This window comes from Carassius auratus, chromosome 6, assembly GCF_003368295.1.
Source record: "Carassius auratus strain Wakin chromosome 6, ASM336829v1, whole genome shotgun sequence".
Taxonomy (NCBI): Eukaryota; Metazoa; Chordata; class Actinopteri; order Cypriniformes; family Cyprinidae; genus Carassius; species Carassius auratus.
The window spans coordinates 23,497,530-23,522,478 of NC_039248.1; the positions used below are offsets into that span (position 1 = coordinate 23,497,530).

The 24,949-nt window shown below is 32.9% G+C and overlaps 1 protein-coding gene across 3 annotated transcripts in view; it reads right to left on the reverse strand.

Moving 5' to 3' along the window:
- Positions 1-5,010: 5,010 nt before the first annotated feature.
- The window catches only part of LOC113101987 (TOX high mobility group box family member 2-like), a 112,500-nt gene continuing 92,561 nt past the window's right edge, over positions 5,011-24,949 (reverse strand). For all 3 annotated transcript variants that reach the window (XM_026265721.1, XM_026265719.1, XM_026265720.1), the window contains 5 exons: positions 22,491-22,721; positions 15,707-15,787; positions 11,770-12,156; positions 10,179-10,315; positions 5,011-7,370 (listed from right to left, as the gene is read on the reverse strand). In XM_026265721.1, the coding sequence (XP_026121506.1) occupies positions 7,328-7,370; positions 10,179-10,315; positions 11,770-12,156; positions 15,707-15,787; positions 22,491-22,721 (879 nt within the window). In that variant the 3' untranslated portion in view covers positions 5,011-7,327. The remainder of the gene's footprint in view (positions 7,371-10,178; positions 10,316-11,769; positions 12,157-15,706; positions 15,788-22,490; positions 22,722-24,949) is intronic.

Consider the following 24,949-nt stretch of genomic DNA (forward strand, 5'->3'; position numbering starts at 1 on the left):
TTACTCCGGGATATTGGTTTGTTTGAGCTCAGAGGGAGTGTCAGACACATTAAAAAAGTTAACAGCTTAAGTCATTGGTGCATTAATGCGAATTAGAGATGCGAACCGTTTAAAACGATTCACTTCGATTTGGTGAACTGAATGATTCGTTCGCAAACCGGATATCCAGACTGCTTTGTTTTGAACTTTCTCTCACGACAGACACGGAAGGGAAGACAATGCTAAATAAATATCTAAATATGCTAAATATCGTTTTTGATATTTTTGGACCAAAATTTATTTTTGATGCTTCTACAAATTCTAACTGACCCTCTGATGTCACATGGACTACTTTGATGATGATTTTCTTACCTTTCTGGACATGGACAGTAGACCGTACACACAGCTTCAATGGAGGGACTGAGAGCTCTCAGACTAAATCTAAAATATCTTAAACTGTGTTCCGAAGATAAACGGAGATCTTACTGGTTTGAAACAACATGAGGGTGAGTTATTAATGACATAATTTAGATTTTTTGGTGAACTAACCCTTTAATATCCTATTTTGGCATGAAAGAAAAATCTATAATTTTGACCCAAACAATGTATTGTTGTCTATTGCTACAAATATACTTTAGTGACTTAAGACTGCTCATATTTTACATTTTGATGTCTATTTTAATATATACAAAAAAAGTAAAAAATAAACATTTGCTAAATTATGTTTCCAAATAAATTTTACGTAAATATATTTTCTACTAATAAACCTTTTTTTGGTATAATTTAAAAAATACAAATTTAAGTACAAATAGTTTTTTTCTTATTTTCAAAACTAAAAACCAAAACTTCAGCTTGTTTTGAATTTATAGTTTTTGTTGATTCTCACAGTATGAGTTTATTTCTCACGTTTTATTTGAGTATAATTTACACGAAATAAGAACTGCTGTCTTATTTTGTTTAATTTCACTTTAATGTTTATTTATTTCAAGTGCTGTATTTTTTTACGGTTTTAGTCAAATCACATTTCAAACATAATGTCTTAAGTAAAATACATTTAGATTTTATTTAAATGTATTTTATGTAAATGTATGTATTGTTTTGCATGCTTTTTTTAAAGTATACATATGGAAATGTACAGAAACTTGCAAATTTGCTAATTCTGGAAACTGTCCAAATTGCTCTGGGGGGGCGTTTCCCAAAACTATAGTTGCTAACCTGTTAGCAACTTAATTTGTTGGCAATGGGAAATTGCAACTTAGTTAGCAACTATGGTTTTGGGAAACGCTCCACAGATTGACTGTAAACCAAAATGTAAGTTTGTTTTGACCTTTATTTCTCAGAGTGTGATGTGGGATGATTTCTGGGAAAGCATTTTTCCAGCATCAGCGAATCGGACGAAGTGGGTGTGAAACTGACCTCTTTAACCTCTGAAGTTGTTTGGGCACTTTATGAGGACTCGGTCTCTGGGTATAAGTGACCGGTGAAGGAGGGACGTCTGGAAGATGTCTGTTATTTGGACTGGAGCGATTCTCTGTGTGGATGTGGCCAGCAGTGTCATGAGAAAAGAGAAAGTCAATCAAGTTTGTAAGGGTTTTTCTCTCGAATGCAGGGAAAGCACGTTCACACACTGCTATCAGCAGCACGATCTGGACACACAGTGTGGTGTTACAGTAAATTCAGGTGGAGCACCTGCCTGATGGTAAGAAACAAGGGTTTTTGACACTTCTGTTCACTCGGTCCACACCCACAGCATCCACCACCTCACACTCACATCTGTATTTCCCCCGGATAGCACAAACTATATTTCACACTAACAAAGTGAAGTCTATTACCTTCACTAGTATTTTTATGACAGTTATGTGCATTTTGACCACATATTTGCAGCTAATATCACCCCAAAAATTCTATTAAATTAGTATGACTATTATTTTATTTCATTATTATATTTTTTTATGTAAATTAAGAACATTTTGATTGCAAATTTGTAACACTGAAATGAGAAAACTTTTTTTTTAAAATTATTTTAGGTTACATATGACCTACTACATGTGTTATTATCAAATTAATCACAGCAACATGTCTGGATCATTACACATACATGTTTTAACTTTAAATTCCTAGAGCATTACATTAGCAGCGCAAGGTTGTGGGTTCGATTCCCAGGGAACATAGGTTAGATAAAAACTGTTAGCTAAACTGTTAACTGTTGCTAAATGCATGCATTTAAATAAATACAACTAAAATACAATGAAAAATAAATAATGAAGAATACATTTTTTTCAATAAAATATACTGAAAATTAAAAAAAAATAAACAATAAATAAAGCAAACATACTAATCTGTAACAAACAAACAAAAAAAATAAACAAACTAGCCTCTTTAAGGGCCATTAGGAGCAGACATTTTCTTTTAAATGTATATACTGTACTGATTTTATTATTATTATTATTATTATTATTATTATTATTATTATTATTATTATTATTATTATTATTTATCAAATTGTTTTCAACTGAGAGAATTTATGCATCATGGTCTGGACATTATTTATTTATTTTTGTGATTAATCCAATAATAAAACTGGCCTACTTGCACACAGTTGTCTTTTTTAGGTTTACCAAGTCCTCTTTTCTGAGCAATTTCATTCACATTTCATTCGAAAATCAAAATAAATACATTATATTTTGCATTAAAAAAGTGAAGCTTAAATTATTATTTTTTCTTTGCTTTTGTATTAATATTTAGTAGATTTTGGCCAAAAAAAAAAAAACGATGATTTGTTTTATTTATTTATTTATTTACAGTTGAAAGTATGTGTTTGTGTTAAATACGCTGATGAATCTGGCCTAGTTACACACTGTTATTTCTTGGATTACCAAGTCCTCTTTTCTCAAACTTCTCATTTTGCTGAACCTAAAAAAAAAAAAAAAAAAAATTATAATAATAAGGAAAAAAGGCATGAAAAGAAAAAAAAAAGCAACGCTCTTATAAAAGGCAGAAACTGAAACTCTTTTCTTGTTAAATCCACCCACGTTTCCTGAGTGTGTTCTCGCTCTTTCTCTCTCTCTCTCTCTCTCTCTCTCTCTCTCTCTCCTCTAACAAAAGACCAGTCAGAGAGAAAGGTAGAGGAAAAAGACTTAAACTAACCTCCCCTGTTAAAGAAGACCAGACCAGTTACACATGTGGTCTCGTTAGCTAAAAAATGTTGACATGGAAACCATAGCACATACGTTACATGTGTGACATCAAAGGAGGAGAAAATGACAAGAAACAGAGAGAAGAAAGCTCCTGTCAGAGTCTGTTCAGCGCACGTTGCACCGCAAAACCAACCACAGAAGTGGAAAGTTTCCATGTCGCAGGTCATAAACTGTTTGTCTGTTCAGTCCTGATGTCCACCGCAACGTCAAGCCCACTGTAAAAGTGTTTGATAACAATGCTTATTCGGTTTTTAGATTTATTTAAGCATGCAGACTCAGTTTTTTAACATTAAAAAAAATAAATAAATATCAACACTTACCGGTAATACAAAGTCTTTATGTATAATGCATTATAAGGGTGTTCAGAATGTATGTTGTCATGCATTTGTTTGTAATGTTTGTTTGCTGTGTGTTTTAATTCAAAATACTTTATAAACGTGTAACAATGCATTATAATGCATCGATTACAATTATTAATGAGCTCATACGTGCATTATAAGGTGCATTAATTAATGCATTAAAAATACATTTATAATGCATGATTTAATCCTCCTTACCAATCGACCTCGATGTTCAATCACTTGTCAAATAGAGGCACTTTTCACCATGCGATCAATTCAATATGCATATGATTTTGGTGTCTTGGCAAACATTTGAGATTTCTAGAATGTAAAATCTCCATATAATCGCATTGCTTTATTAAACTGTAATACTAAAGCAAACTCCCTTATGAGTTTCACTCTTATGGGACGTTGTTAGGAATGAACTTTTGGCCTCCTTCCTGGTGCTTTTTGCAAAGAAATATCAAGGTTTTGCTTGCTTTATTGTAATACACACAACAATAACATGCACATGATTGCACAATGAAACTACATCTTTCTGTCTCCATCACCGTATATGTTTCATTAATATTATATGACTGAGATATTCCTCGTAATGTGTGTCACAGCACGGAATGCTGCTTCTGGTTTCCAATTGTTCAATAATGATCTATCCGCCAATTCAACACCCGCCGCAATATGAATAAAACATAAACGTGGGGCGGCCGGGCAGTTTTACTGTATAGCTTTGCTTGTCATCTGCTTCTGGGAAAAAATTTATAATATGAGAAATATTATAAATGGGTCTATGCTTTCAGAAGCATCCACTAAAGCCAGATTTCAGGTCAGAGTCCATCATATGGATGTTATACCGCAGTGAAAGCACATGAAGAGACGTTTAGCATCATGTTCCCTGCTGTGTGAGACTGACTTGTACATGCTATAAGGTCGTTTTCTTTCTAATGTTACAATATTTATTTCATAACAGACCATGCAAAGTATATAATGTTTTCAAATTAAGCAATAAGGCACATGAGGCTGTGCTTTAGCAGAAATTGTCAGATAGCAGTGGAAAAGTGGTTTTAACACACACACATGTATATATATATATATATATATATATATATATATATATATATATATATATATATATATATATATATATACACATGCATATATATAAACACATACATACAAATATATATATTTGCAATTTTATGACAATTGAGCACATTTTGACTACAAATTTACAATATAATTAATATTTCTGTATAGTAATAATATACAAATTGTATAGTAATGTGTAGTAATTTTTATAATAATAATATATAAATTTATAATGTATAAGTCTTTTTATATATAAAAAAAATAATTGTATTTTTGCTGTCTTTTCTTTTTGTGGATTCAGTTTATTCCACACTGAAAGACAAACTCATTGTGGAAGATTGAAGGTTGACTTAATCACCTAGTGTACATTTATATACTGTATATAAATAAAAAAACAACCACAAACATCTCATTTAACATTTTTATTACGGACAAAATGAAACAAAAGGCATAGTGACACAAAATGACCTGGCTGGCAAGGAAAGAAAAAAAAAACAGCATTCAAAAAGTAAAAATAAAAGCAATTGTCATCATCATCATCATAAGAAAAAAGAAAATAGAATTAAAATATTGTAGTTATAAGCAAAATTGATCTCATATTGTTCATAAATAGAAACCTGTTAAACATTATTAAATATTAACTGATGGGCAACTTGTTGATAACAGTTTTCAAATAATTATCATAGCTGACTTTACAAATAAAATAACTACAATTGGCAGGTTTGTACACAAATTAAATGTCTTAGAAGATATTCTTTTTGTTTAACTAAAAATAGTATGCTACAGTAAAAAAAAAAAACAAAAAAAAAAAAACTTAGACTAAATAATCAAATGTATTTAATTTTTCCCACAAAACTTAAAGATGAGATCAACACAATAGAACATCTAGCAAAAGCTACTAGAAAACTATAGACCCACTGTTGGTTTACTGTGTGCTGTATTATCTCACACTGAGAACATTATAGTTCACCTTTACATGTAATATTGGTGGATTTAATGTCAGTCAAGACCAGGCAAAAGAAATGACCCGAGTTTCAACAGAACTACTTCTTCAGGCTTGAAACAAACTCTATGCAAACACAAAAATGTGAAATCTGTGTTGTCACAAGTGGCGATGTTAACATAAACTGAAGAGAATCTTGCTGAATAATAAGAATTAATGGCACAAACATTTGGAAACTGCACTTGCAACATGTCAGCTAAGTGTTCACATCTGCGTACTTGCATGAAGTATGTTGCTGGCCTGACATTTACGCTTCTATACGTCGCATGTAGAACCTGAGAGTAAATCGACAAAGCTGATCAAATCACCTCACGAGTTTGGCTGTGAACATGCTTCGTAAAACCGTACGTTTGCGATCTCAGAGTTATTTAAGTCTATTTCTGCCACTGAATAAAAAACAGACAATTTCATCTTTTTATCTCACAGTTCTGATTTGTTTGATATAAACTCAAAGTTTGTATCTTGCGATTTTGACTTTTTTTCTTGCAATTGTGACTGTCTCAGAATTGTATCTCGCAATTCTGAGATAAAAGTCAGAATTTCAAGTTTCTAGCACGCAATTCGGAGAAAAAGTCTGAACTGCGAAATGAAACTTGCAATTGCATGGAAAAAAGAATTGTGAAATAAAAAGACAGATAACTTTTTTTTAGTTTGTATTCAGTGATGGAAACAGACTTCCATACAGTCGTGCTTTAGAACCAAAAATGAGGCTCTGATGAATCGGGGAGCCTAAATGGAGAGCCAGGTCATGCAGTCTGTCATGGTTTTTGCCATAGATCTTTTTTGGGGGAAATCACACCAGTGAGCACAGATTTTAATGCAAGATTGTGTACGTGTGGAAACTCTTCTGATATCACCTGCACAGGCTGTTCAGTTACACAACACACAAATACACTCACACACGCTCATTCACACCCCCACGCATTCACAAAATACCATTTAAAATACAAATCAATGAATTATAAGTAATATTAAAGAAGAAGAAAAAATATCTGGACTTCATCTTCCCAATTTGACCGCCCCCCAAAAAAGTGATATTTACAATCACACTGTGACAGATCAACAAAGACCTACACGGGTCTTTAAAATTACAAAAAGAAGTTGTTTGTATCAATTTTTCCATTTGCGTATTACTTTTTTCCTGTCTATTTTATTTGTTTTTTTTTTGCCTAAAATTCACAGAGCATTAGTTGAACAGCAACGTATCGCACTCAGAAGAGTATTTTCTCTAAAGTAAAGCCAAAAGAAGCGCTATGTTGCAAGCAGGAAATAAATACAACAGTAAGTACAACAGCAAAACAAAAAAACGAAAATAAAATAAAAATGAGACCAGAGGGAAAGTAACTGAGAAACTACGAGGAGAGTTCTCCTCTGTTTTAGTTAAAGCTCATTTGCCCTGAGGGCCAGTTTAATGGTAGTTTGCTTTATTTATTTTTTTTCCTTTTCAGTTTTATATACATCTTTTTTTTGTGTTTTTCTTTTAAGTTTATTCAGAGACAGGGTGAGTGCTCTCTGAGGTCTCTGACGGAGAGGCCTGTACATTTTTAAGTGCTTGGCAAAAATGAAAGGATCACTAGTAGTCTTCAGAACGCGTACACACACACATCCTTCTAAAAACGAATGAAAAATGACACTGAGGGAAACTGATGATGTCTGGGAAGGGTGCCGGGGACTCCCTGGTGTTGTTTCATCTTTTCTCTTTCCGTTCTCCTTGTTTTGCTTCAAGTGAGGTAGAGTGGCTTGTCCCTGCCTATCATACTGCCACTGTGAAACAATGAGAAGCAAACCAGTTTCAGGAAAACGTTAATACCTTGCTTTTTTTTTCTTAAACTCCAAAAGTTCTCCTGAGAAAATTTTCAGCCAAAAACGACAATTGTGTCATTATTGACTCACCCTCATGTCACTCCACACCAAAATTCAAACCAATCCACTGAACAAAAATAAAGATATTGACCAAAACGTCTGAGCAACCAAAAGAAAATCCTCAACATCGTAACATCAATCCTAGGGCTGTGATGAAGAAAATGCATATGGAATTGCAGAATAAAATATTGGCATAAAAAGTCATTAAAATTGAATTTACTGTACAATATAGAATGTCAAGGAATGTGTCAAATTTTGAAAGAATTAATCAAAATATGGTCAGTACACTTAAATCACGACATGGACCATTGTATTTTTGTGATTTTATTTGTAAAAAAGTTATTTTTATGAATTAGAAATGCTTTTTGATTATTAGTAAACCATTAAAATGTAATACAGAAAAAAATAAACAGAAAACACAGAATTTGTAAAAAAATATATATATATATAAAGAAAATGGAATTTGAGAGAAAAAAATCATAGTGCCCTAAAAATTTAGTAATCAAATTTAGTAATAAACTTTTAATAAATGTATGTTAGAGAAAAAACAATTATGCAGAAAAATGAATATGAAAATAAAATGGAATTTGAGAAAAAAAATAATAAAAAGGATTACTGTATTCACTCAAAGTTTTCTTCAGATCTATCATATGACTTTAGAACACTAAAAACCAAGGTAATGAAAATTAAGATGCTTTTAGTCAATACTTTATAGGAGTGTGAACATTCTGCTAAATATATACTTTTGTGTTCCACATAAGAAAGTCATACAGGTTTGGAATGACATGAGGTGAATAAATAATGACAGATTTTTCATTTTTGGTGTACCAGTCTTTTAACTTTGTTATTGTATGTGGTTTTTGCATTGCATTGTTATATTACACAATAAATAATTAGAGTTGTTCCGATTCCGATACTAGTATCGGAAATATCTCCGATACCACAACAAATTCTGGCATCGGCATCGGCGAGTACATGAACCCATATACCGATCCGATACCATTTTCTTAAAAAATACCTAGTTATGACCGCAAGCTTTGCCTAACCGCTGCACGGTTCTTCTTCGCTGCTCAAAATGCATTGAAAACACAGGAAGTTGTGCTGTGTTGCCACAAGCAACCCCTGTTTAGAGCAGCGAAGAAGAAATGAAAACGCGTTAGCAGCCCTGATCTATATATGACTGGATCACTCATCACATTCTAAACTGCCAAAAGACAGTGAAGCCGCTTTTATATTATAGATCAGTGGTTAGCAGTATGTCTCTGTAGTACCGGTAGTTACAGACTCTCAAGTATATTCAGAACAGGTGTCCTGACATTTTATCCTACCCCGTCAGATTTTCCTACCCGGGTTTACTGCGCACGCGCACATCAATATCGCGTCCTTTGTCTCATGCTAAACAACGATATTTAATGTATCTGCATTACTGTAAGGGTAGGTTTAGGGCTGGGGTAGGTGTAGACTTTAATAAAAACGCAATCTAATTGGTAGAAAATAATATTTATTGTTGGTTTCCTGTAACTGTATCCCTTTTAGCTACAACCGCGAATATAACACATCATTACTGTATTTGCAGTACTGTAAGGGTATGATTAGGGTTGTGGTAGGTGTAGACGTTAATAAACCATAACTTTACAGTAGAATTTTCGTTGTGGAATTGTACTACCCACTGTTTTGGTGGGAGGTAGGAAAATCTGACAGCGTAGGACAAATCGACAGAACACCGGCAGCTGCGTTCAGTCGCTTCCGTGTTAGTCAAAGCGCAGGGCTCCAGACAGTAGCCGAATATATACTAGTGTCTGTGAATATTAAACTGCAAAATACTATTTAAATATTACTCCCGCAAAATCTACATCTCTGTGGGTGACTGGCACAGATGCGCGAGAGCTCGCTGTTTTGTAGTCTCTGCTGTGTGTCATGAGGACACGAACGCATAAACCGTCACTTCATGAGAATTTACCGTTTCATTTGAGAATACTGTCATATCATAAACACAGACACTCAAAGATCTTCATGGCAGCCCATTAAAATAAATGTTTGGTTTACATGAGTAAATTGACAATATATAAAGCTACTGTTGTAGCCTACAGTAATAATAATACGTCTCTATAATAATAATAATTATGCCTAGATGGTTGCTTGTTTTTTACTTGTTTTGTTGTAAAGAGATTATCTGATTAATAGATCTTTTTTTATATTCCTAGACTTATTTGTTGCAGTTTTTTTATACAGTTATATTGTAAAACTTAAATACCTTTTTTAGTTTGCGGTGTTAGATTTTTGGCTGCATTTGAAGTTCTTTTTTGCATATGAAAATAAATAATACTGTCAAATTCATGTTAGATAATAAAAATACTGTAATAAATACAGTAGTTCACCATGTATTTGTTCATGTTTTATTGAGGGATCTGTCTGAAGCACACCATAAAAAGAATTCTAGCAATTTACACAGGGCTAGTAGTATATACAGCTGTATATACAGATACACACCCAGGTATCGGATCAGTACTCGGTATCGGCCGATACCCTGAGCCCAGGTATCGGAATCGGTATCGGGAAGAGAAAAAGGGTATCGGAACATCTCTATAAATAATTCATGCCGCAGTGCTCTAAAACCACACACACTGCCTACACACGCTCACCGAGTCCCATGACACACACGTCTCATGGGACAAGTGCAGTTAACATCGTAACAAACACACTGTTTACCTGCAGTGGTTTCCGCCGCATTCCCGGTTGCAGTACTCGCTGTCCCAGTCGGGGTTCTGGCCCGCTGGGTTCGGAGCCCCTGGAGACTGAGACCCCCCCACACTCTTCTGATACTCGGACTGTAAGTGAGAGAATCCCTAGAAGAGAGAGAACACACATACAGTATATTATTAGCATTTTAGCATATGCAATTATACAAATATGAATGCTTGATCAATGCAATGCAAGTGTGAGGCCCTAATTTACATACTTAACATACAAAACTGTAATTTTAATTAAATTCTGAAAATGTAAAGCATGCTATTTAAAAATTAAAAATGCATTCCAAGAATTAAACCTATAATTTATTTCTCACTTCTCATTTTCTCACAGCTGATAGAATGTTCTCTTTTATTGCTTCTCTGCAGGGAGGTGCTAAACACTGATGGTGCTTTGAAAAATCAGACCTTTTCACTTCACACGGCATCTTTTGACAAAGACAACACCTTCAAAACAACACATCCTCCACCCCAGTTCTCACTTCATCTCATTTCACCTCACACTACAACAGCTAGCTGCTCGCTTAAGATGACCTTTCCTTTTCCAGCTTAACTTCATAACAATTTCCCAACAACATTAGTTCCTGCTAATACTCTGATCACCACTATTACAGTCTTTAACAAAAACCAGGGGATAAATACTGTGTGTTTCATTTGTTTTCCACCTAAAAATAAGATTTAAAAAAATTACACCTTAAATCATGGCAAGTTTGGAATGGAATACTACCATACTGTTTACTGCACACTGCAAATATACACTGTATGCTATTTTTTTTTTCCAAAATAGTAATTTCAAGCATTGTAGCATTGCTTGTAGCATTGTAGCTACAAGCATTGTAGCATTGATAAATGTTACTATGGCCATGTTTGAAATATATGTTGTATACTGTATATATAAAAAATTCGTTTGCAACTTTATGTTTAAATTAAGAAATCACGTCCAGATATCATTTAGGAAAAAAAATGTTATTTGCATTTAGAAAATCAAATGAATGCTAGAAATGAAAGGTCAAGTTGAGCGCATAACATTATAGGATAAAGTTGTACAATTGTACATTTGTGATCCTGAAGCACAAAAGCAGTCATAAGTAGCACAGGTACCAATAGCCAACAATACATTGTATGGGTCAAAATTCTAGATTTTTCTTTTATGCCAAAAATAATTAGAATATTAAGTAAAGATCATGTTCCATGAAGATATTTAGTAAACCTCCTACCGTAAATATATCAAAACTTTATTTTTGATTGATAATATGCATTGCTAAGAACTGCATTTGAACAACTTTAAACACCATTTTCTCAAAATTTATTAATTTATATTTAATATTTTGTTCTAAATATCCTTACAAACCATACATCAATGGAAAGCTTATTTATTCAGCATATTCATGCATAAATCTCAGTCTCAGTCAGTTGACCCTTATGACTGATTTTGTGGTCAGGGTAACTGGGACCTGGGAAATTTCTATGCACAATATTCAATGGCAGTGTGCCGTTCCAGTCGTACCCCATAAACACAAGCACATGTGGTGTTTCCCAGAATGCACACTAACCTGCTGTCCTGGGGGTGGGGAGTGCAGCGGAGCCTGGAGGCCCATCTGGTGAGAGATGATTGGCTGTGACTGGACCTGCTGCATGCGGATTGGCTGGTTGAGGAGGGAGCCCTGGTGCAGAGAGAGCTGCTGGTGGAGGGGAGGGCTGATCTGGAAGGATGCTGGGGGAGAGGCACTGAGCGCAGGCAGCATGGCCGAACGTGGCAGGCCGTGTCTGGGAGCCCCCGCCGCGTAGCTCTGGAGGTCTGAGAGAGGGAAGGGGCTGGGGCCCAGGTACGGGGAGGAGGGCTGGGGCGGGACGCTGTACAGGGAGGCGTTGGGGCCCATCATGTGTGACGACGGCTGACTAGACTGGACGCTTTTGTTCTCCACCGGGTCACTGTAGGTCTGACAGAGAACATGCACATCATATTGATGCTATATATATACATTTCTTTGGAAAAATCTTTCTTTAATATATGCATGCATATGCATAATAAATAAACACAGTATACACATATATTATGTACACAAAAAAAATATTTTGAATGAAATTAATTGGGATTAATCATTGCCCAGCATTAATTTATGCATAAAAACATTTCCCTAATTGTTTCTACTTCTGCTTTAGTCTCAAATACACCCTTCATCCTCCCAACAACAAAGGTGCATGAAAAACTTTTTTTTTTTTTTTAATTATGAATTAATTGTGAAATTTACTGGCAATTCCCAAGCAATTTTTTTTTTTTTTACATTTTGCGTATAAAACTCAAAAACTTAATAATCACGTTTCCTGCATGATTTGAGGAAAAACTGCAAATGGAAATTAGAAATGAGATTTACTTAATCTCTTTTACAAAATAAAGTGTACTTCTCAGATATTTCTCCTGAGAAAAAGTATGCATTCAACTCAAACATTTCTGATCAGATGACACAATTGCTTTTATTTTTGTCTCTTCTGAGGACATTTAGGAGAAAAAACGTTGTGAAAAAGACCAATTCCATCTATTATATTTTCCTCCTTTTCAATGCATTAGAGAATATGAACTCATCGGTAAAAGCATATTGCAAAAACAGATTTCGATGAAATATTTAACTACTGTATATGCAGTGAAGGATGGTATTTAAGAAAGGCATCTCAAGCTGTGCTCAGATTTGCCAAGATCCAAAGTCTGCACTTTAGGAGAATAATTTAATTAAATGAAGCATAAATAAGATTTGTCCTTGAGGAGAAAGTAAAACAAACTCATGAAACACACTAAGAAGCGTGAGTATTTAGATTAGTCAGGCTTATGGCAGAGCATTGTGTCATTACTGTTTTACACGGGAGCATGCATCACAAATATGTCAATATGTATTTCAAATGTCAGTGCATGACATCAATTTCAGCTTCATAACGCCTCGTATATATCGAGCAGAACATCTAAACCAATCAACATGAAGAGATCTAGGGACGAATCTGCATTCATAAAGAAAGCAAGCGAATCCAAATGGGAAAGCAAGCGCTGTTTGAGCGAGCACATCTGCTTCGGACATTTCCAAACATCTCTCTTTAAATTAAACAAGTGGAGATTGTCCAGGTCCTGAACATACATCATCACGCACCATAAGATCGGTTTCAAAAGATTAACCACTTCATATTTCACACAAACTCTAAACAAGATCACAGATGACGTCTTTACTTTTTATTTTCACCCGAAACATCAAACTTTTAACATGTATGCATTTCTTTCTTCTGTTGAACACATACAAAATAATCTATTTTGAACAATGTTAGTAACCAAACAGTTGCTGGCACCCATTGACTTCCATAGTATGGAAAAAAAATACTGTGGAAGTCAATGGGTACCAGAAAATATTTGGTTACACATTTTTCAAAATATCTTTTTTTTTTTTTTTTTTTTTTTTGTGAATTCCAGATTAGACAGAAACTCATCCAAGTTTCAAACAAGTTAAGGATTTGTTTGATTTTTGCATGCACTGTCCCTTTAAGACTCTGATTTATAAATATAACATCAGAAAATGTTGTTTTTTACAAACACAAACCCATATTAATCTTAAAACTTCTAGAGAGTAATGCATCACATTATAAAAAAGCAGCAGGTGCATGAGTTTAAAAACTCTCAAACTTCACATTTCCCGCCCATTCTTCTCATGCTTTAGTCTCAAACACGCTCTTCATCCCAACAAAAAAAGTGCATAAAAACCTCATTTATAACTAAAAGAGTCCCCCTCTTTTCATAAGTGTATGTTTCAGGTTTTGAGTCGAGGAAACGATCTCTCTATCGTGCTTTTCAATGCATGAGAGTATACGAACACATCAATCAAAGCATCTGGCAAAAACAAGATTTTGACGAAATATTTAATTATACGCAATGAAGGACGAGAAAGGCGTTTAATAAAAGCCTCCGAGGTTGATGAATACTGTATTCAGGGCTTAATCAGCGCTCTTGTTTCGGGCCAAGGATCTCCGAGAGCGAGGTATGGAAAAGGAGAGAGAGTGTTTAGCATGAAAATGCAATTTGCGTTTTTCAAAAGAGAAACAATGAATGTAAGATTAGTGGTTTGAAATCGCTTGCGTTTTATTATGCAGATGAACGCATGCGATGAAACGACAGATCGTGCTGATTTCTGCTCATTTGAATCTGTCACAAATTAGCTATCGATTTATGGATTACGCAGACGGTGCAATCTAATAGATTAAAACAAGTTAGTGACCGCAGAAACATGACAGAGATGAATATCACCGACACACTTATGTACACGGTTTGAGCTAATGATGCTATTTTTGGGATTGTATACACGAGCATGCCAACAGAATGAAGAATAGAGGATCAGTTCACACAGAAAAGAAAAGTCTGTCATCATTTATTCACTCTCATGTCACTCCAAACCTGTTAAACTGAGGAGAATTTTTGTTTATTTCTATGTAAAATCAGTGCATCAGGATCATACCTTTCACAGTGTTATTTATAGCATTTGAATTTAGCTTTTATTTTTATATTTTCAGATTAAATTATATTATTTATTTATTTTTTATTTTATTATGTGGGAATGTCATTGTGATTACTTTTTTTTAAATGTTTAATTTATATCTGTCTCAGTTGCCAAAGCACTTAGTTTACATTATTAGTCTTATTTTGATTTATTTTAATCGAATATTTTTTTTAATTATTATTTATAAAATGTAAAAATAACAACACTGGTCCCAAAAAAATAAAATTTAAATAATAAAAATAAATCATAAAAAAATAAATCATAAATCATTTTATGATTTATTCAGATTTGAATTTAAGTTTTAATAATTTTGTCTGATTACAGAACTGATTTTTAACAATTTTAGCTTTTAAGTTTGTTAAAAAATAACAACACTGGTCTCAAAATGTAACTTAATTTTAATTAAAAAGGGTTTTATGAGGAAGTTTATTAAGCGAATAATAAGAGAAGCTTCATTATCTTGTCTGAACTATCACTTTAAATCACATTTAATTATAATAAAATAAATATTTTCAGATTTAATTTCTACAACTTTTATGTGCTTTTGTCATTTTATATATTTATATTATTTTTACACGTTTTAGCTTTAATTTATTTAAGTGTTTTTTCAGTTTTACATAGTTTCCCTTATTTGCTATGCAACTGTTCCTTTCTAATATTTAATACATTTTAATTTAATCAACAACGATAGCGTTTTATAGTAAAATCTTTAGTTTTAGTTGACAATAACAACACTGGTCTCAAAAAAAAAAAACAAAAAAAAAAACTCAAAAGTAGATTATATGCATGCACTATATTTCTTATATCAAGTCCTATGAAGGCCTGACATGAAGGTGAGTAAATAATGAGAGAGTCTGATTTATTCTCTTCCCTTGAGACTGAGCTGAGATCTTTAGTCTAACGTTCCCCCAAACATCAGCGCTGACCCGCAGATATCTCAGACGTGAACTCGCTCATTTACCTTAGACACCAGACTGGCTCTGTACGCTGCCAGGGCCTTCAGGTACTCCTTCTTCGCTGCTTCTGTTTTCCGTTTGTATGCCTGCGAGGAGACCAAACACAACTGTGAATAAACACACACACACACACACACACACACACGTAATGCTGCAATATCAACAGTTAACCTTTGCTTTGCACCTGGTCAGTGCCGTGTCAACAACTTTCAACCTCATGCATCTGAAACACAGACGTTAGTTTAGCCTCAGATCTAGTCCTCGGGTCTTTACTGTCTCAGTGCAGGGAGAGAGAGAAAGCTCGCTCAGTGTTTTGTCTTATTTTCCAGTACAAATCAGTGTTATTTTGATATGTATATTTTAAAATATACATCTATGTAGTTTTAAGTGTTAATTTTTATTAATATATGTTGGTTTTAGTTATTTTAGTACTTCGAGGTGAACTAAATTAAAATAAGAAATGCTGCATTTTGCATTAAAATTTTTTTTTTTTTTTTTTACATATTTTATTTGATTTAAATATTTATATATTTTATTATTTTATTTCAGTTAATGTTTGTTTTATTTCAAATTTATTTACCAATTATTATTTATTTATTTATTTTTTTAAACCAGTTCCAATCAAGACACAGTTACTTGAGAGACAAAATAACATTTGATATTGTCTTGATTGATTTATTTATTTTTTATTGCTTTAAGCATAAATACTGAGCAAAACAAATAATAATAATAATAATAATTTTTTACAATGTATTGCATAGTAATTTTTAATGTGCTTTTGTCATGTTACTATTCTATTTTTTATATTTAATTAATTATTTTTAAATATTTTATTTATTTATATATCAGTTTTTTTTGTTATTTTAACACTTCAGCTTATTTTATTTCAGTTGACCACACAGATATATATATTTTATTTTATTTAAGCATTATCATGTTTTACAGTGCATGTTGCATATTGCATGTGACTGTAAATACAGCATAATGGAATTAATAATTAATAATTCATAATGGAAGTCAATTAACTATATGTTTCAAACAAAATCATTCTTTCTGGGTTCAGATTGAGGCAGACAGATTTCTAAGTGAACATCAAAGAAACAGCACAAAAGAAGAGGAAAGAAAAGGCTGGAGGTTGTGGAAGAGAAAGACAAATAAAGTGAATGCAATGCAATGCAGGCTAATGTAATTGCTTGTCAGTCATTTCACCGTCCCAGAATCACGGTTTGCATTTATTTTTGGCAACAAGTGCAGCCAATTGCCTGCGAAACTGGGACGGCCATCAGAATGACTTCAGCTGATGAGGGGAAACATCAGACACTGTGCTCCCGAAGGAAGAAAAATACAGATCTCCTGAATATCTCAGCACTGAGATTACATATGTGCAAACACTTCCTTCAAATCCCACATCTGTCTCCTCTAGAGTTTGGGATACTTCTACTTTCAATATAATTATTTAATTGTCTAATTTTAATAATGGGAATTTAGGGGGTAAATGTGCCACATTTTCATGATTATAATGGGCAATAAATAAATAAATAATAACTAATGATATAATACATTAATAATATAATAAATAAATGTAACAGTTAATCTATCTAAAAAAAAAATCCAAATATAAATTAAAAAATAAACATTAAAAAATTATAAAATTTTAATAAAAATTAAGATTACATTTGTATTTAAATAAAAATAAATAAATAAATAAATAAATAAATAAATTAATTAATTAATTAATTAATTAAATTAAATAACAAATTAAATTAAATTTGCATTCAAAAATAAAATAAAATTAAATAAAATAAAATTAAATTAAATTTAATTTAATTTAATGTAGCTTCTTCTAGTTCCTGTAGTTTATTATTTGATAGTTGATTTGTGAGACGTCAGTTCAGGTTTTTTATTATGACAGTAACTGTTGATCTGAAAGTATGCTTGAACCGTACTGAGAAGTCGATTTTAACCAACATTTAATCAACACAACACAAATAACATCCCAAAAACATGAATACCTTCACCGAGCATGAGTTTGTGACCTTGCGTGGCGAGGGTTAAATATTGAACGAGGTGGCGTCGCTTTGGTAGTAATGAACTCCCGAGGATCTCCCAGCAGCTTTGGTTCCAAATTAATTTAACCTCCGCTAATGAGTGTCCCTAACGACAGCAGCTCTTAAATACATTAACATGCCTAAGGATTCCTAATTATTCCAAAGTGAGCGGATTCATTAGCGATTGAAACCGTCAGATAAGATAGCGCCGGGCCGCTCGCCCCCCACACAATTAGCTGTAATTGTACCTTAATGAAATGTTCATGTTTGATAACCGCTTAATTATGGAAAACAATAACTGGTGAGACCCTGTGACACGGGGTAGGGGTGTAAAGAGGGAGAGAATCAGGAGCGAATCTGAAGAAGAGCTTCAGAAGGAGAAACAACACGAGACACAGACCCTCCAGAAGAGAAAAGCTTCATAATTAATGAAACAGACTTGTGATGTTCCCAGCGGAGAACAAGAGAACAAGATCATTATACACAAAGACACGAAGCCACGGTCACATGACATCCCAAATTTGTATTACTCTAATGCACTTGATAACATTTGAGTTTTTTTTACTATTATATATACATATAAGGATTTTAACTTTTTTTACTATTTTAAATTTAAATTTAAATTAACATATATTAAATAAATGCTTCAACACTGATTTATTTTATTATTTGTGTAGGATTCATTTTGAAACAATATTAAAAGTAAATGTCTCAATTAACTACAAAGAAACAGCCGGTAACAAATTTAATTAAATATGAAATTTCTCAAAAAGAAACACTTAATTTTCTTGTTAAACACTTCAATATCTTTATTTTATTTAAATCTTTGAAAAATCTTTTTTTTTTTTTTTTTTTTTTTTTTACAGTTGATGATATTTAAATACTACTTTTAATAACATTTAAATAAGTTTTTTCACATTACAGTAATGAGAATGTGGTGGAGAAATGTTCTAAATTTTCAAGGTTTTATTTTATTTATTTATTTTCTTAATTTTAATGAAATATTAAGTGTGAAATACGTCTGAAATATATCCGGACGTTTTTGAGATTTACACAAAAAATACAGGAAAAACGTACAAAAATAAAAATAAAAGAGAGAGAGAGAGAAAATATCTTAAGTATGCAAATAATTATAAAATAATTTTAAATAATAAATTAAATAAAACACTTAATTTAAAATGTAAAAAATTACAATATTTAAAAAAAAAATTATAATGATAAATTATATTAAAATAATAATCAATAATATAAAATAGTAAATTTAAAAAGTAAAAAATAAAAACATGTTAAAATAAAAATAATTACTAATAATAAAAAAAGAATAAAATAACATACTAAATAAAAAAGATGGCAATCATTATAAAAATATTAAAAAAAATTATAATAAGATTAATTAATGAATACAACAATGCTAAATAAAAATATCTAAAATATGAAAAAAAAATTATAATTATAAAAAAATCTAAAATTAACAAGATAAGATAAATAACATACTAAATAAAAAAGATGGCAATCATTATAAAAATATAAACAAATTATAATAAGATAAATTAATGAATATAACAATGCTAAATAAAAATATCTATAATATGAAAAAAAATAAAAATAATAATAATTATGAAAAAATTAAAATTAATAAGATAAGATAAAATAATTAATAATATAAAATACTAATCTAAATAACATTAAAATAATTAATAAAATAAAACAAAATCTAATAAAACTATACAAGACATAAGAACATGTTTGTTTTTGTCCTTAATGAAGCGGATGTGACTGGAGCTCTGGAGCTTCTCTAACCAGTGAATAAATGTTAGGGAGCGAGGACTTATTGCCTGCGGTTGAGAGGGTGGTTCTCCATCATTTAACATATTCATCATTCAATGACTGATAGGTCAGGGCCATCGCTAAAGAAATGACAGTCATCTATTGGAGCAGAGGCCTATCAATCATCCACTAATGGCCCAATCAGAGCAGCTCTTCACACAATACTCCCCTCAGAGGACAGGAAAAATAATGTTGCACTTGTCTTCATAGATTATGAGCACTAAAGCTCATCGAATAAGGCCTTAGAGTAAAAAAAAATGGAAAAAAAAGACTGAAAAAAAAATTTAATCTCATATTGACTTTGAAAAATGTTAACTCAAATAAATAACACGTGAAATAAAACATTAAAATAATTCAATAAAAATAAGTAAATTTCAGCATGCAATTTACTTTGAAATTGTTTCACTCAAAAATGTAAAATAAATTTGGCAAATTACAATAAAGCAGAAAAAGACATAAATAAAAAAATAAATAAAATAATAAATAATGAAATAAAATATATTAAATAAAATATTTTTTTCCAGCTCACTGTTTATAAACACTAAAACTCACCGAATATGCCCTTAAGAGTAAAAATGCAAAACAGTATAAATAAAATGGTGTATGGTTTACTTTACTAGTAAAAAAGTAAAAAAAAAAAAAAAAAAAAATTAATATATATATATATATATATATATATATATATATATATATATATATATATATATATATATATATATATATATATATACACACAACAATTTATTTATTTATATATATATATATATATATATATATATATATATATATATATATATATATATATATATATATATATATATACATATATATATATATATATGATTTACTGTAATTCTATTAATTCTCAGGAAATTGGTCGTAAATAAATACATTAAAAAATACATTGAAAAAGCAAATGACACAAAATAAAAGATCAAATACATAAAATAATATAAAAAAATGTGGCTCCTAGCTTCTTTCGATTATGAGTAAAATATAAAAAAAAATTAGTGTGGAATTTACTTTGAATTTATTTTCACTCAGAAGTAAATTTCACAAATAATTACAGTAAAATGACAAGTAACACACTTAATATAATGTAATGTTTCAAAGTAGACTAAAATCGTATTTTATTGTAAAACGTGCTCCGGTATTCTTTATTTACAACTTAAAAAAATAATTTTAACAGTGTACCAAAATATGAGCAGTTTAGGAATCATAACTGATCTGAAAACAGAGTTTTGGAAGAGCCTAATGCAAACACATGCTGTCTAAGTAGGCAGCTCACTAGGGATTGAAATGTGCCCTGAAACAGAACTTTCTACACGTCAGAAGTCAGTAGTGATGATCTCAAGGAAAGATGACATAATCAGCGCTAATCAGCGAATTAAACGCACCTCGGGGACATGCATCCTCAAGACCTCATACAGAACAGATTCACAGAGGAACCATTGTTCCAACCAAAGTCACCTTGTTATACCAGATAAATATAAAACCACAATCAGAAGGAAACACACCAAACCAAACGGAGCCTAGACGTTTCCTACAGCTGAGTCTTCCAGCCGTCGAAGGGTTAAAATGCACAAACAATAAGATTTGGGAGAGCAGATGTCCTTGAGGGGAACTGAAGGGCGCCGGGTGATGGCTAATCTCGTATTCTCAGCATGATCGAATCACCAGGCAACAGATATAAATAAAAAGAGGCCGGGAAATGAGGAATTCACATTCAAGGGTGTCAGCGGCAAAATGAAGATTCATGCTGAAGAGGGGAGAGTGAAGGAGGCAAAAATTAACTGCAAATAAAAGGACACAGCAGCTCTCAGAAGAAGAAGAAAAGCGAGCGAGAGAAAGGGGGAACGTGAGGCAGGTGCTCTTATTTGACAAGCAATCGCAGCCGTGTGTTACAGAGGATATGCTAAAAATACACACACACACACACACACACGTGCGCTTCAGTCGAGCTTACAGTATACAAAGCTCATCACTGACTCAAACACACACATGTTCCCATGCACATCAACACAGAGTAAAGAATTACTCAACACAAATCAACTGGTCACATATATAACTTCACTACTGTTCAAATGGTTGAGCTTTTTGGAAGAAATCAACACTTATTTTTCAATAAGGATACATTTAGTTCAAAAGATTCTGTTTCAAAAGCATGCTGTTCTTTCTTTTCATCAAAGAATCCATCTATCTGCCCAACTGTCCACATCCATCCATCCACCCTTCCATCCATTCCACTTCCACCCCTCTATTATCCATCCACCCATCCATCCATCATCCATCCATCCTACCATCCATCCACCCACCCACCCATGCATCTTTCCATCCACCCATCCATCCATCCACCCATCCATCATCTATCCATCCATGCATCCACCCATCCATCCATGCATCTTTCCAATCACCCATCCATCCATCCATCCATCATCTATCCATCCATGCATCCACCCACCCACCCATGCACCCATCATCCATCGACCCAACCACCCATCCATCCATCCATCCATGCATCCTACCATCCATCCAATCCACCCATCCATCCATGCATCTTTCCATTCACCCATCCATCCATCCATCCATCCATCATCCATCCATGTATCCTACATCCATCCATCCACGCATCTTTCCATCAACCCATCATCCATCCATCATCCATCCATCCATGTATCTTACCATCCATCCACCCACCCATCCATCCATCATACATACATCCATGCATCCTCCCGTCCATCCATCCACGCATCTTTCCATTCACCCATCCATCCATCCATCCATCCACCCACCCACCCATCGACCTATCATCCATCCATCCATCCATCATCCATCCAAATGTTGAATTACTGAGACCCCTTAGCAAGAAAAGAGCGACTTCTGATCAAGAAAATGCTGCTCTGAATCCACTCACTTGTTTCTGTTCCTCTCCCAGACTGTCCCACATGGAGGCCACGATCTTGGAGACGTCTCCGAAGGTGGCGTTGGGGTTCTGACCCTTGATGGCGGCTTGAGTGTCCCTGAAGAAGAGTGCGTAGGCTGAGACGGGCTTCTGCGGCTCGTTGGGGTCCTTCTTCTTCTTCTTCTTCTGAGGTTTGGGCTTGGGCTTCATCATGTCAGAGGAGGGTCGCTTCTCTCCTGTGATCTGAAGGTGAAGAGAGAAGATGTATTTATTTACATGCAATTCAACAAATACCTTGAACATTGTGACTACGAATCAGCATTGGAAGTCATTATAGTTCAGTTCCTTTGATGAGCAGAGTATGAAAATGAAATATTAAATGCATGTCTAGTTTGTTGATATCTAAGAGTTCTTCGAGTGCATTTACACCCACAGCCTGTGTCTCCCAACATGCACTGCAGTTCCAGTCATATGCATGCTTGGCTATGCAAATGTGGGTTGTCTTTTATCTTCAAACATCATGAAATAAAAATGGGATGCACTGAATTCCAGAATGCTTTCAGTCAAGCGACAGCGCCGTAATCTGCTCTGACAGCTCACGGACTTTCTTCAGGGCGCTGAAACATTGCGGCTGAAATTGATTTCTTAATGTAGAGAGTCCAGCAGACGTTGTTAATATCCCATTTGAATCTGTGCTGCATCATCTCATGTCTGATGCACACTAATACGCGCTTCTTCATCTAAAACACAGTGCATTTAAAATAAAGAAATACGATTGCATTATTTAAATCAGTGGAAATGGGGATGGAAAGAGTGGTGGTAAGAAACAAAGGAACAATACATCTTTGTCTTTAACAGGACTAAAAACAGCAAATGAGTGAAAGAGGTTTCTAGGACAGAACTTGATGGTTAGATAACATCATTCTCTCTCATCAGCATTTTCAACGTAGCAACAAAAAAAAAAATCTATTTTGCAGAGAGCAAATGTAGCATCCATCCGCTGTATAATCTCCATACACGTCTAACTTTACATGTGATTTACATGATTATCATCATATAAAACAACATTAACCAGAGTCAAAATGTGTAATAAAGTCGACATGAAATTAAAAACTCTGTTTACTTTCTTAAAAGAAGCAGCTTTCACCAGGATTGTAATTAATTAAAACTAAAACTGAAACTCAAAATAAATAAATAAACCTTAACTGATATGAAATATATAAAAACATTATTATTATAATTCTTTTAATTTAGATTGATATGATACACTAAAATGACTAAAACTGAAATAAACATTTGGAAACATGTGAAAGAAATACTAAAAATGACAAAAACGCACAACAAATTTACTAAACCTTAAACTAAAATTTGAATGAAAATGGAAAACAAAAAGAAAACAAATTCAAAATATTAATAAAAATGATACTAGAATAACACTAGCTTTAACCCGGTCTATGAAACAAATAATCTTGTTGTTTTTCTGTTTTTGTTTTTAATTGCATTTTAAAATTGGACCTTTGTTGCATTTACTTTATATCTTAAAGGTACTAAAAGTGAACAAAATGATTTTTTTCTTCTCAAAAGATTCAAATTCTATTTCAATGAAATGTTCACCAGAAAAATACTGAATTTCTAAATGGAAATACATCATCACAGAAAATAAACTTTTGCATGTCCAACATGAAGCTGTGAATTAATTAAATTCCATTCTAGAAATATTAATGTGAGCATACTGTATATGTTTGAGATTTGTGCAACAAAATACAAAGTGAGGTTTTGATTGATTTTTCCCTCTTTTCTCTTTTGTACAGTGAATATGTTGAGTATGTAGTATGTAGTGCACTGCCTGTCGATGCTGCTAAAAGCAACACTTGTGCCAGCCCTGAGAATGCAATGTTCATTCTTCATGTGTTTTTTGTGTTTGCGTGCATTACAGTACCATAATGAAGCGTTTTATTCACTAGTATGTGCATGACTGTATGCATGTTTTTCACATGTGCACAGGTGCACAGCTGCATATTTTTCAAACTAAGGATTCAATTAATGCATGAAAAAGCACATGTTCACATGCATGAATGTACAAAACATATGTCAAAGACACACAGACACAAACACAAGCTAAAAAGCAGCACATGCATTCTGTAAAACTGACTGGAATCCAGCCATTAAATGCTTTAGATTTATATACATTTAATTAAGCGCAAACAAATACACATATGACATCCATGAGCGCACGGCACATTCCAGAAATACATTAGCGTGCATTTGTACAATGAACAGAACTGTATTCACAAGCATTTCCAGAAAAAGAAAGACCGATGGGACTGAAATGTGCTAATTGTTTCTGTTGTCCAGACAGCGTTATTATTAAAATCCACCAGGATTTAAGTCTGACTCAAATATTTCTTTCACTAGTTTGACTTGCTTTTTAAAACTACCCGAACCGGGTATAATTGCACCGGACTTTGTGC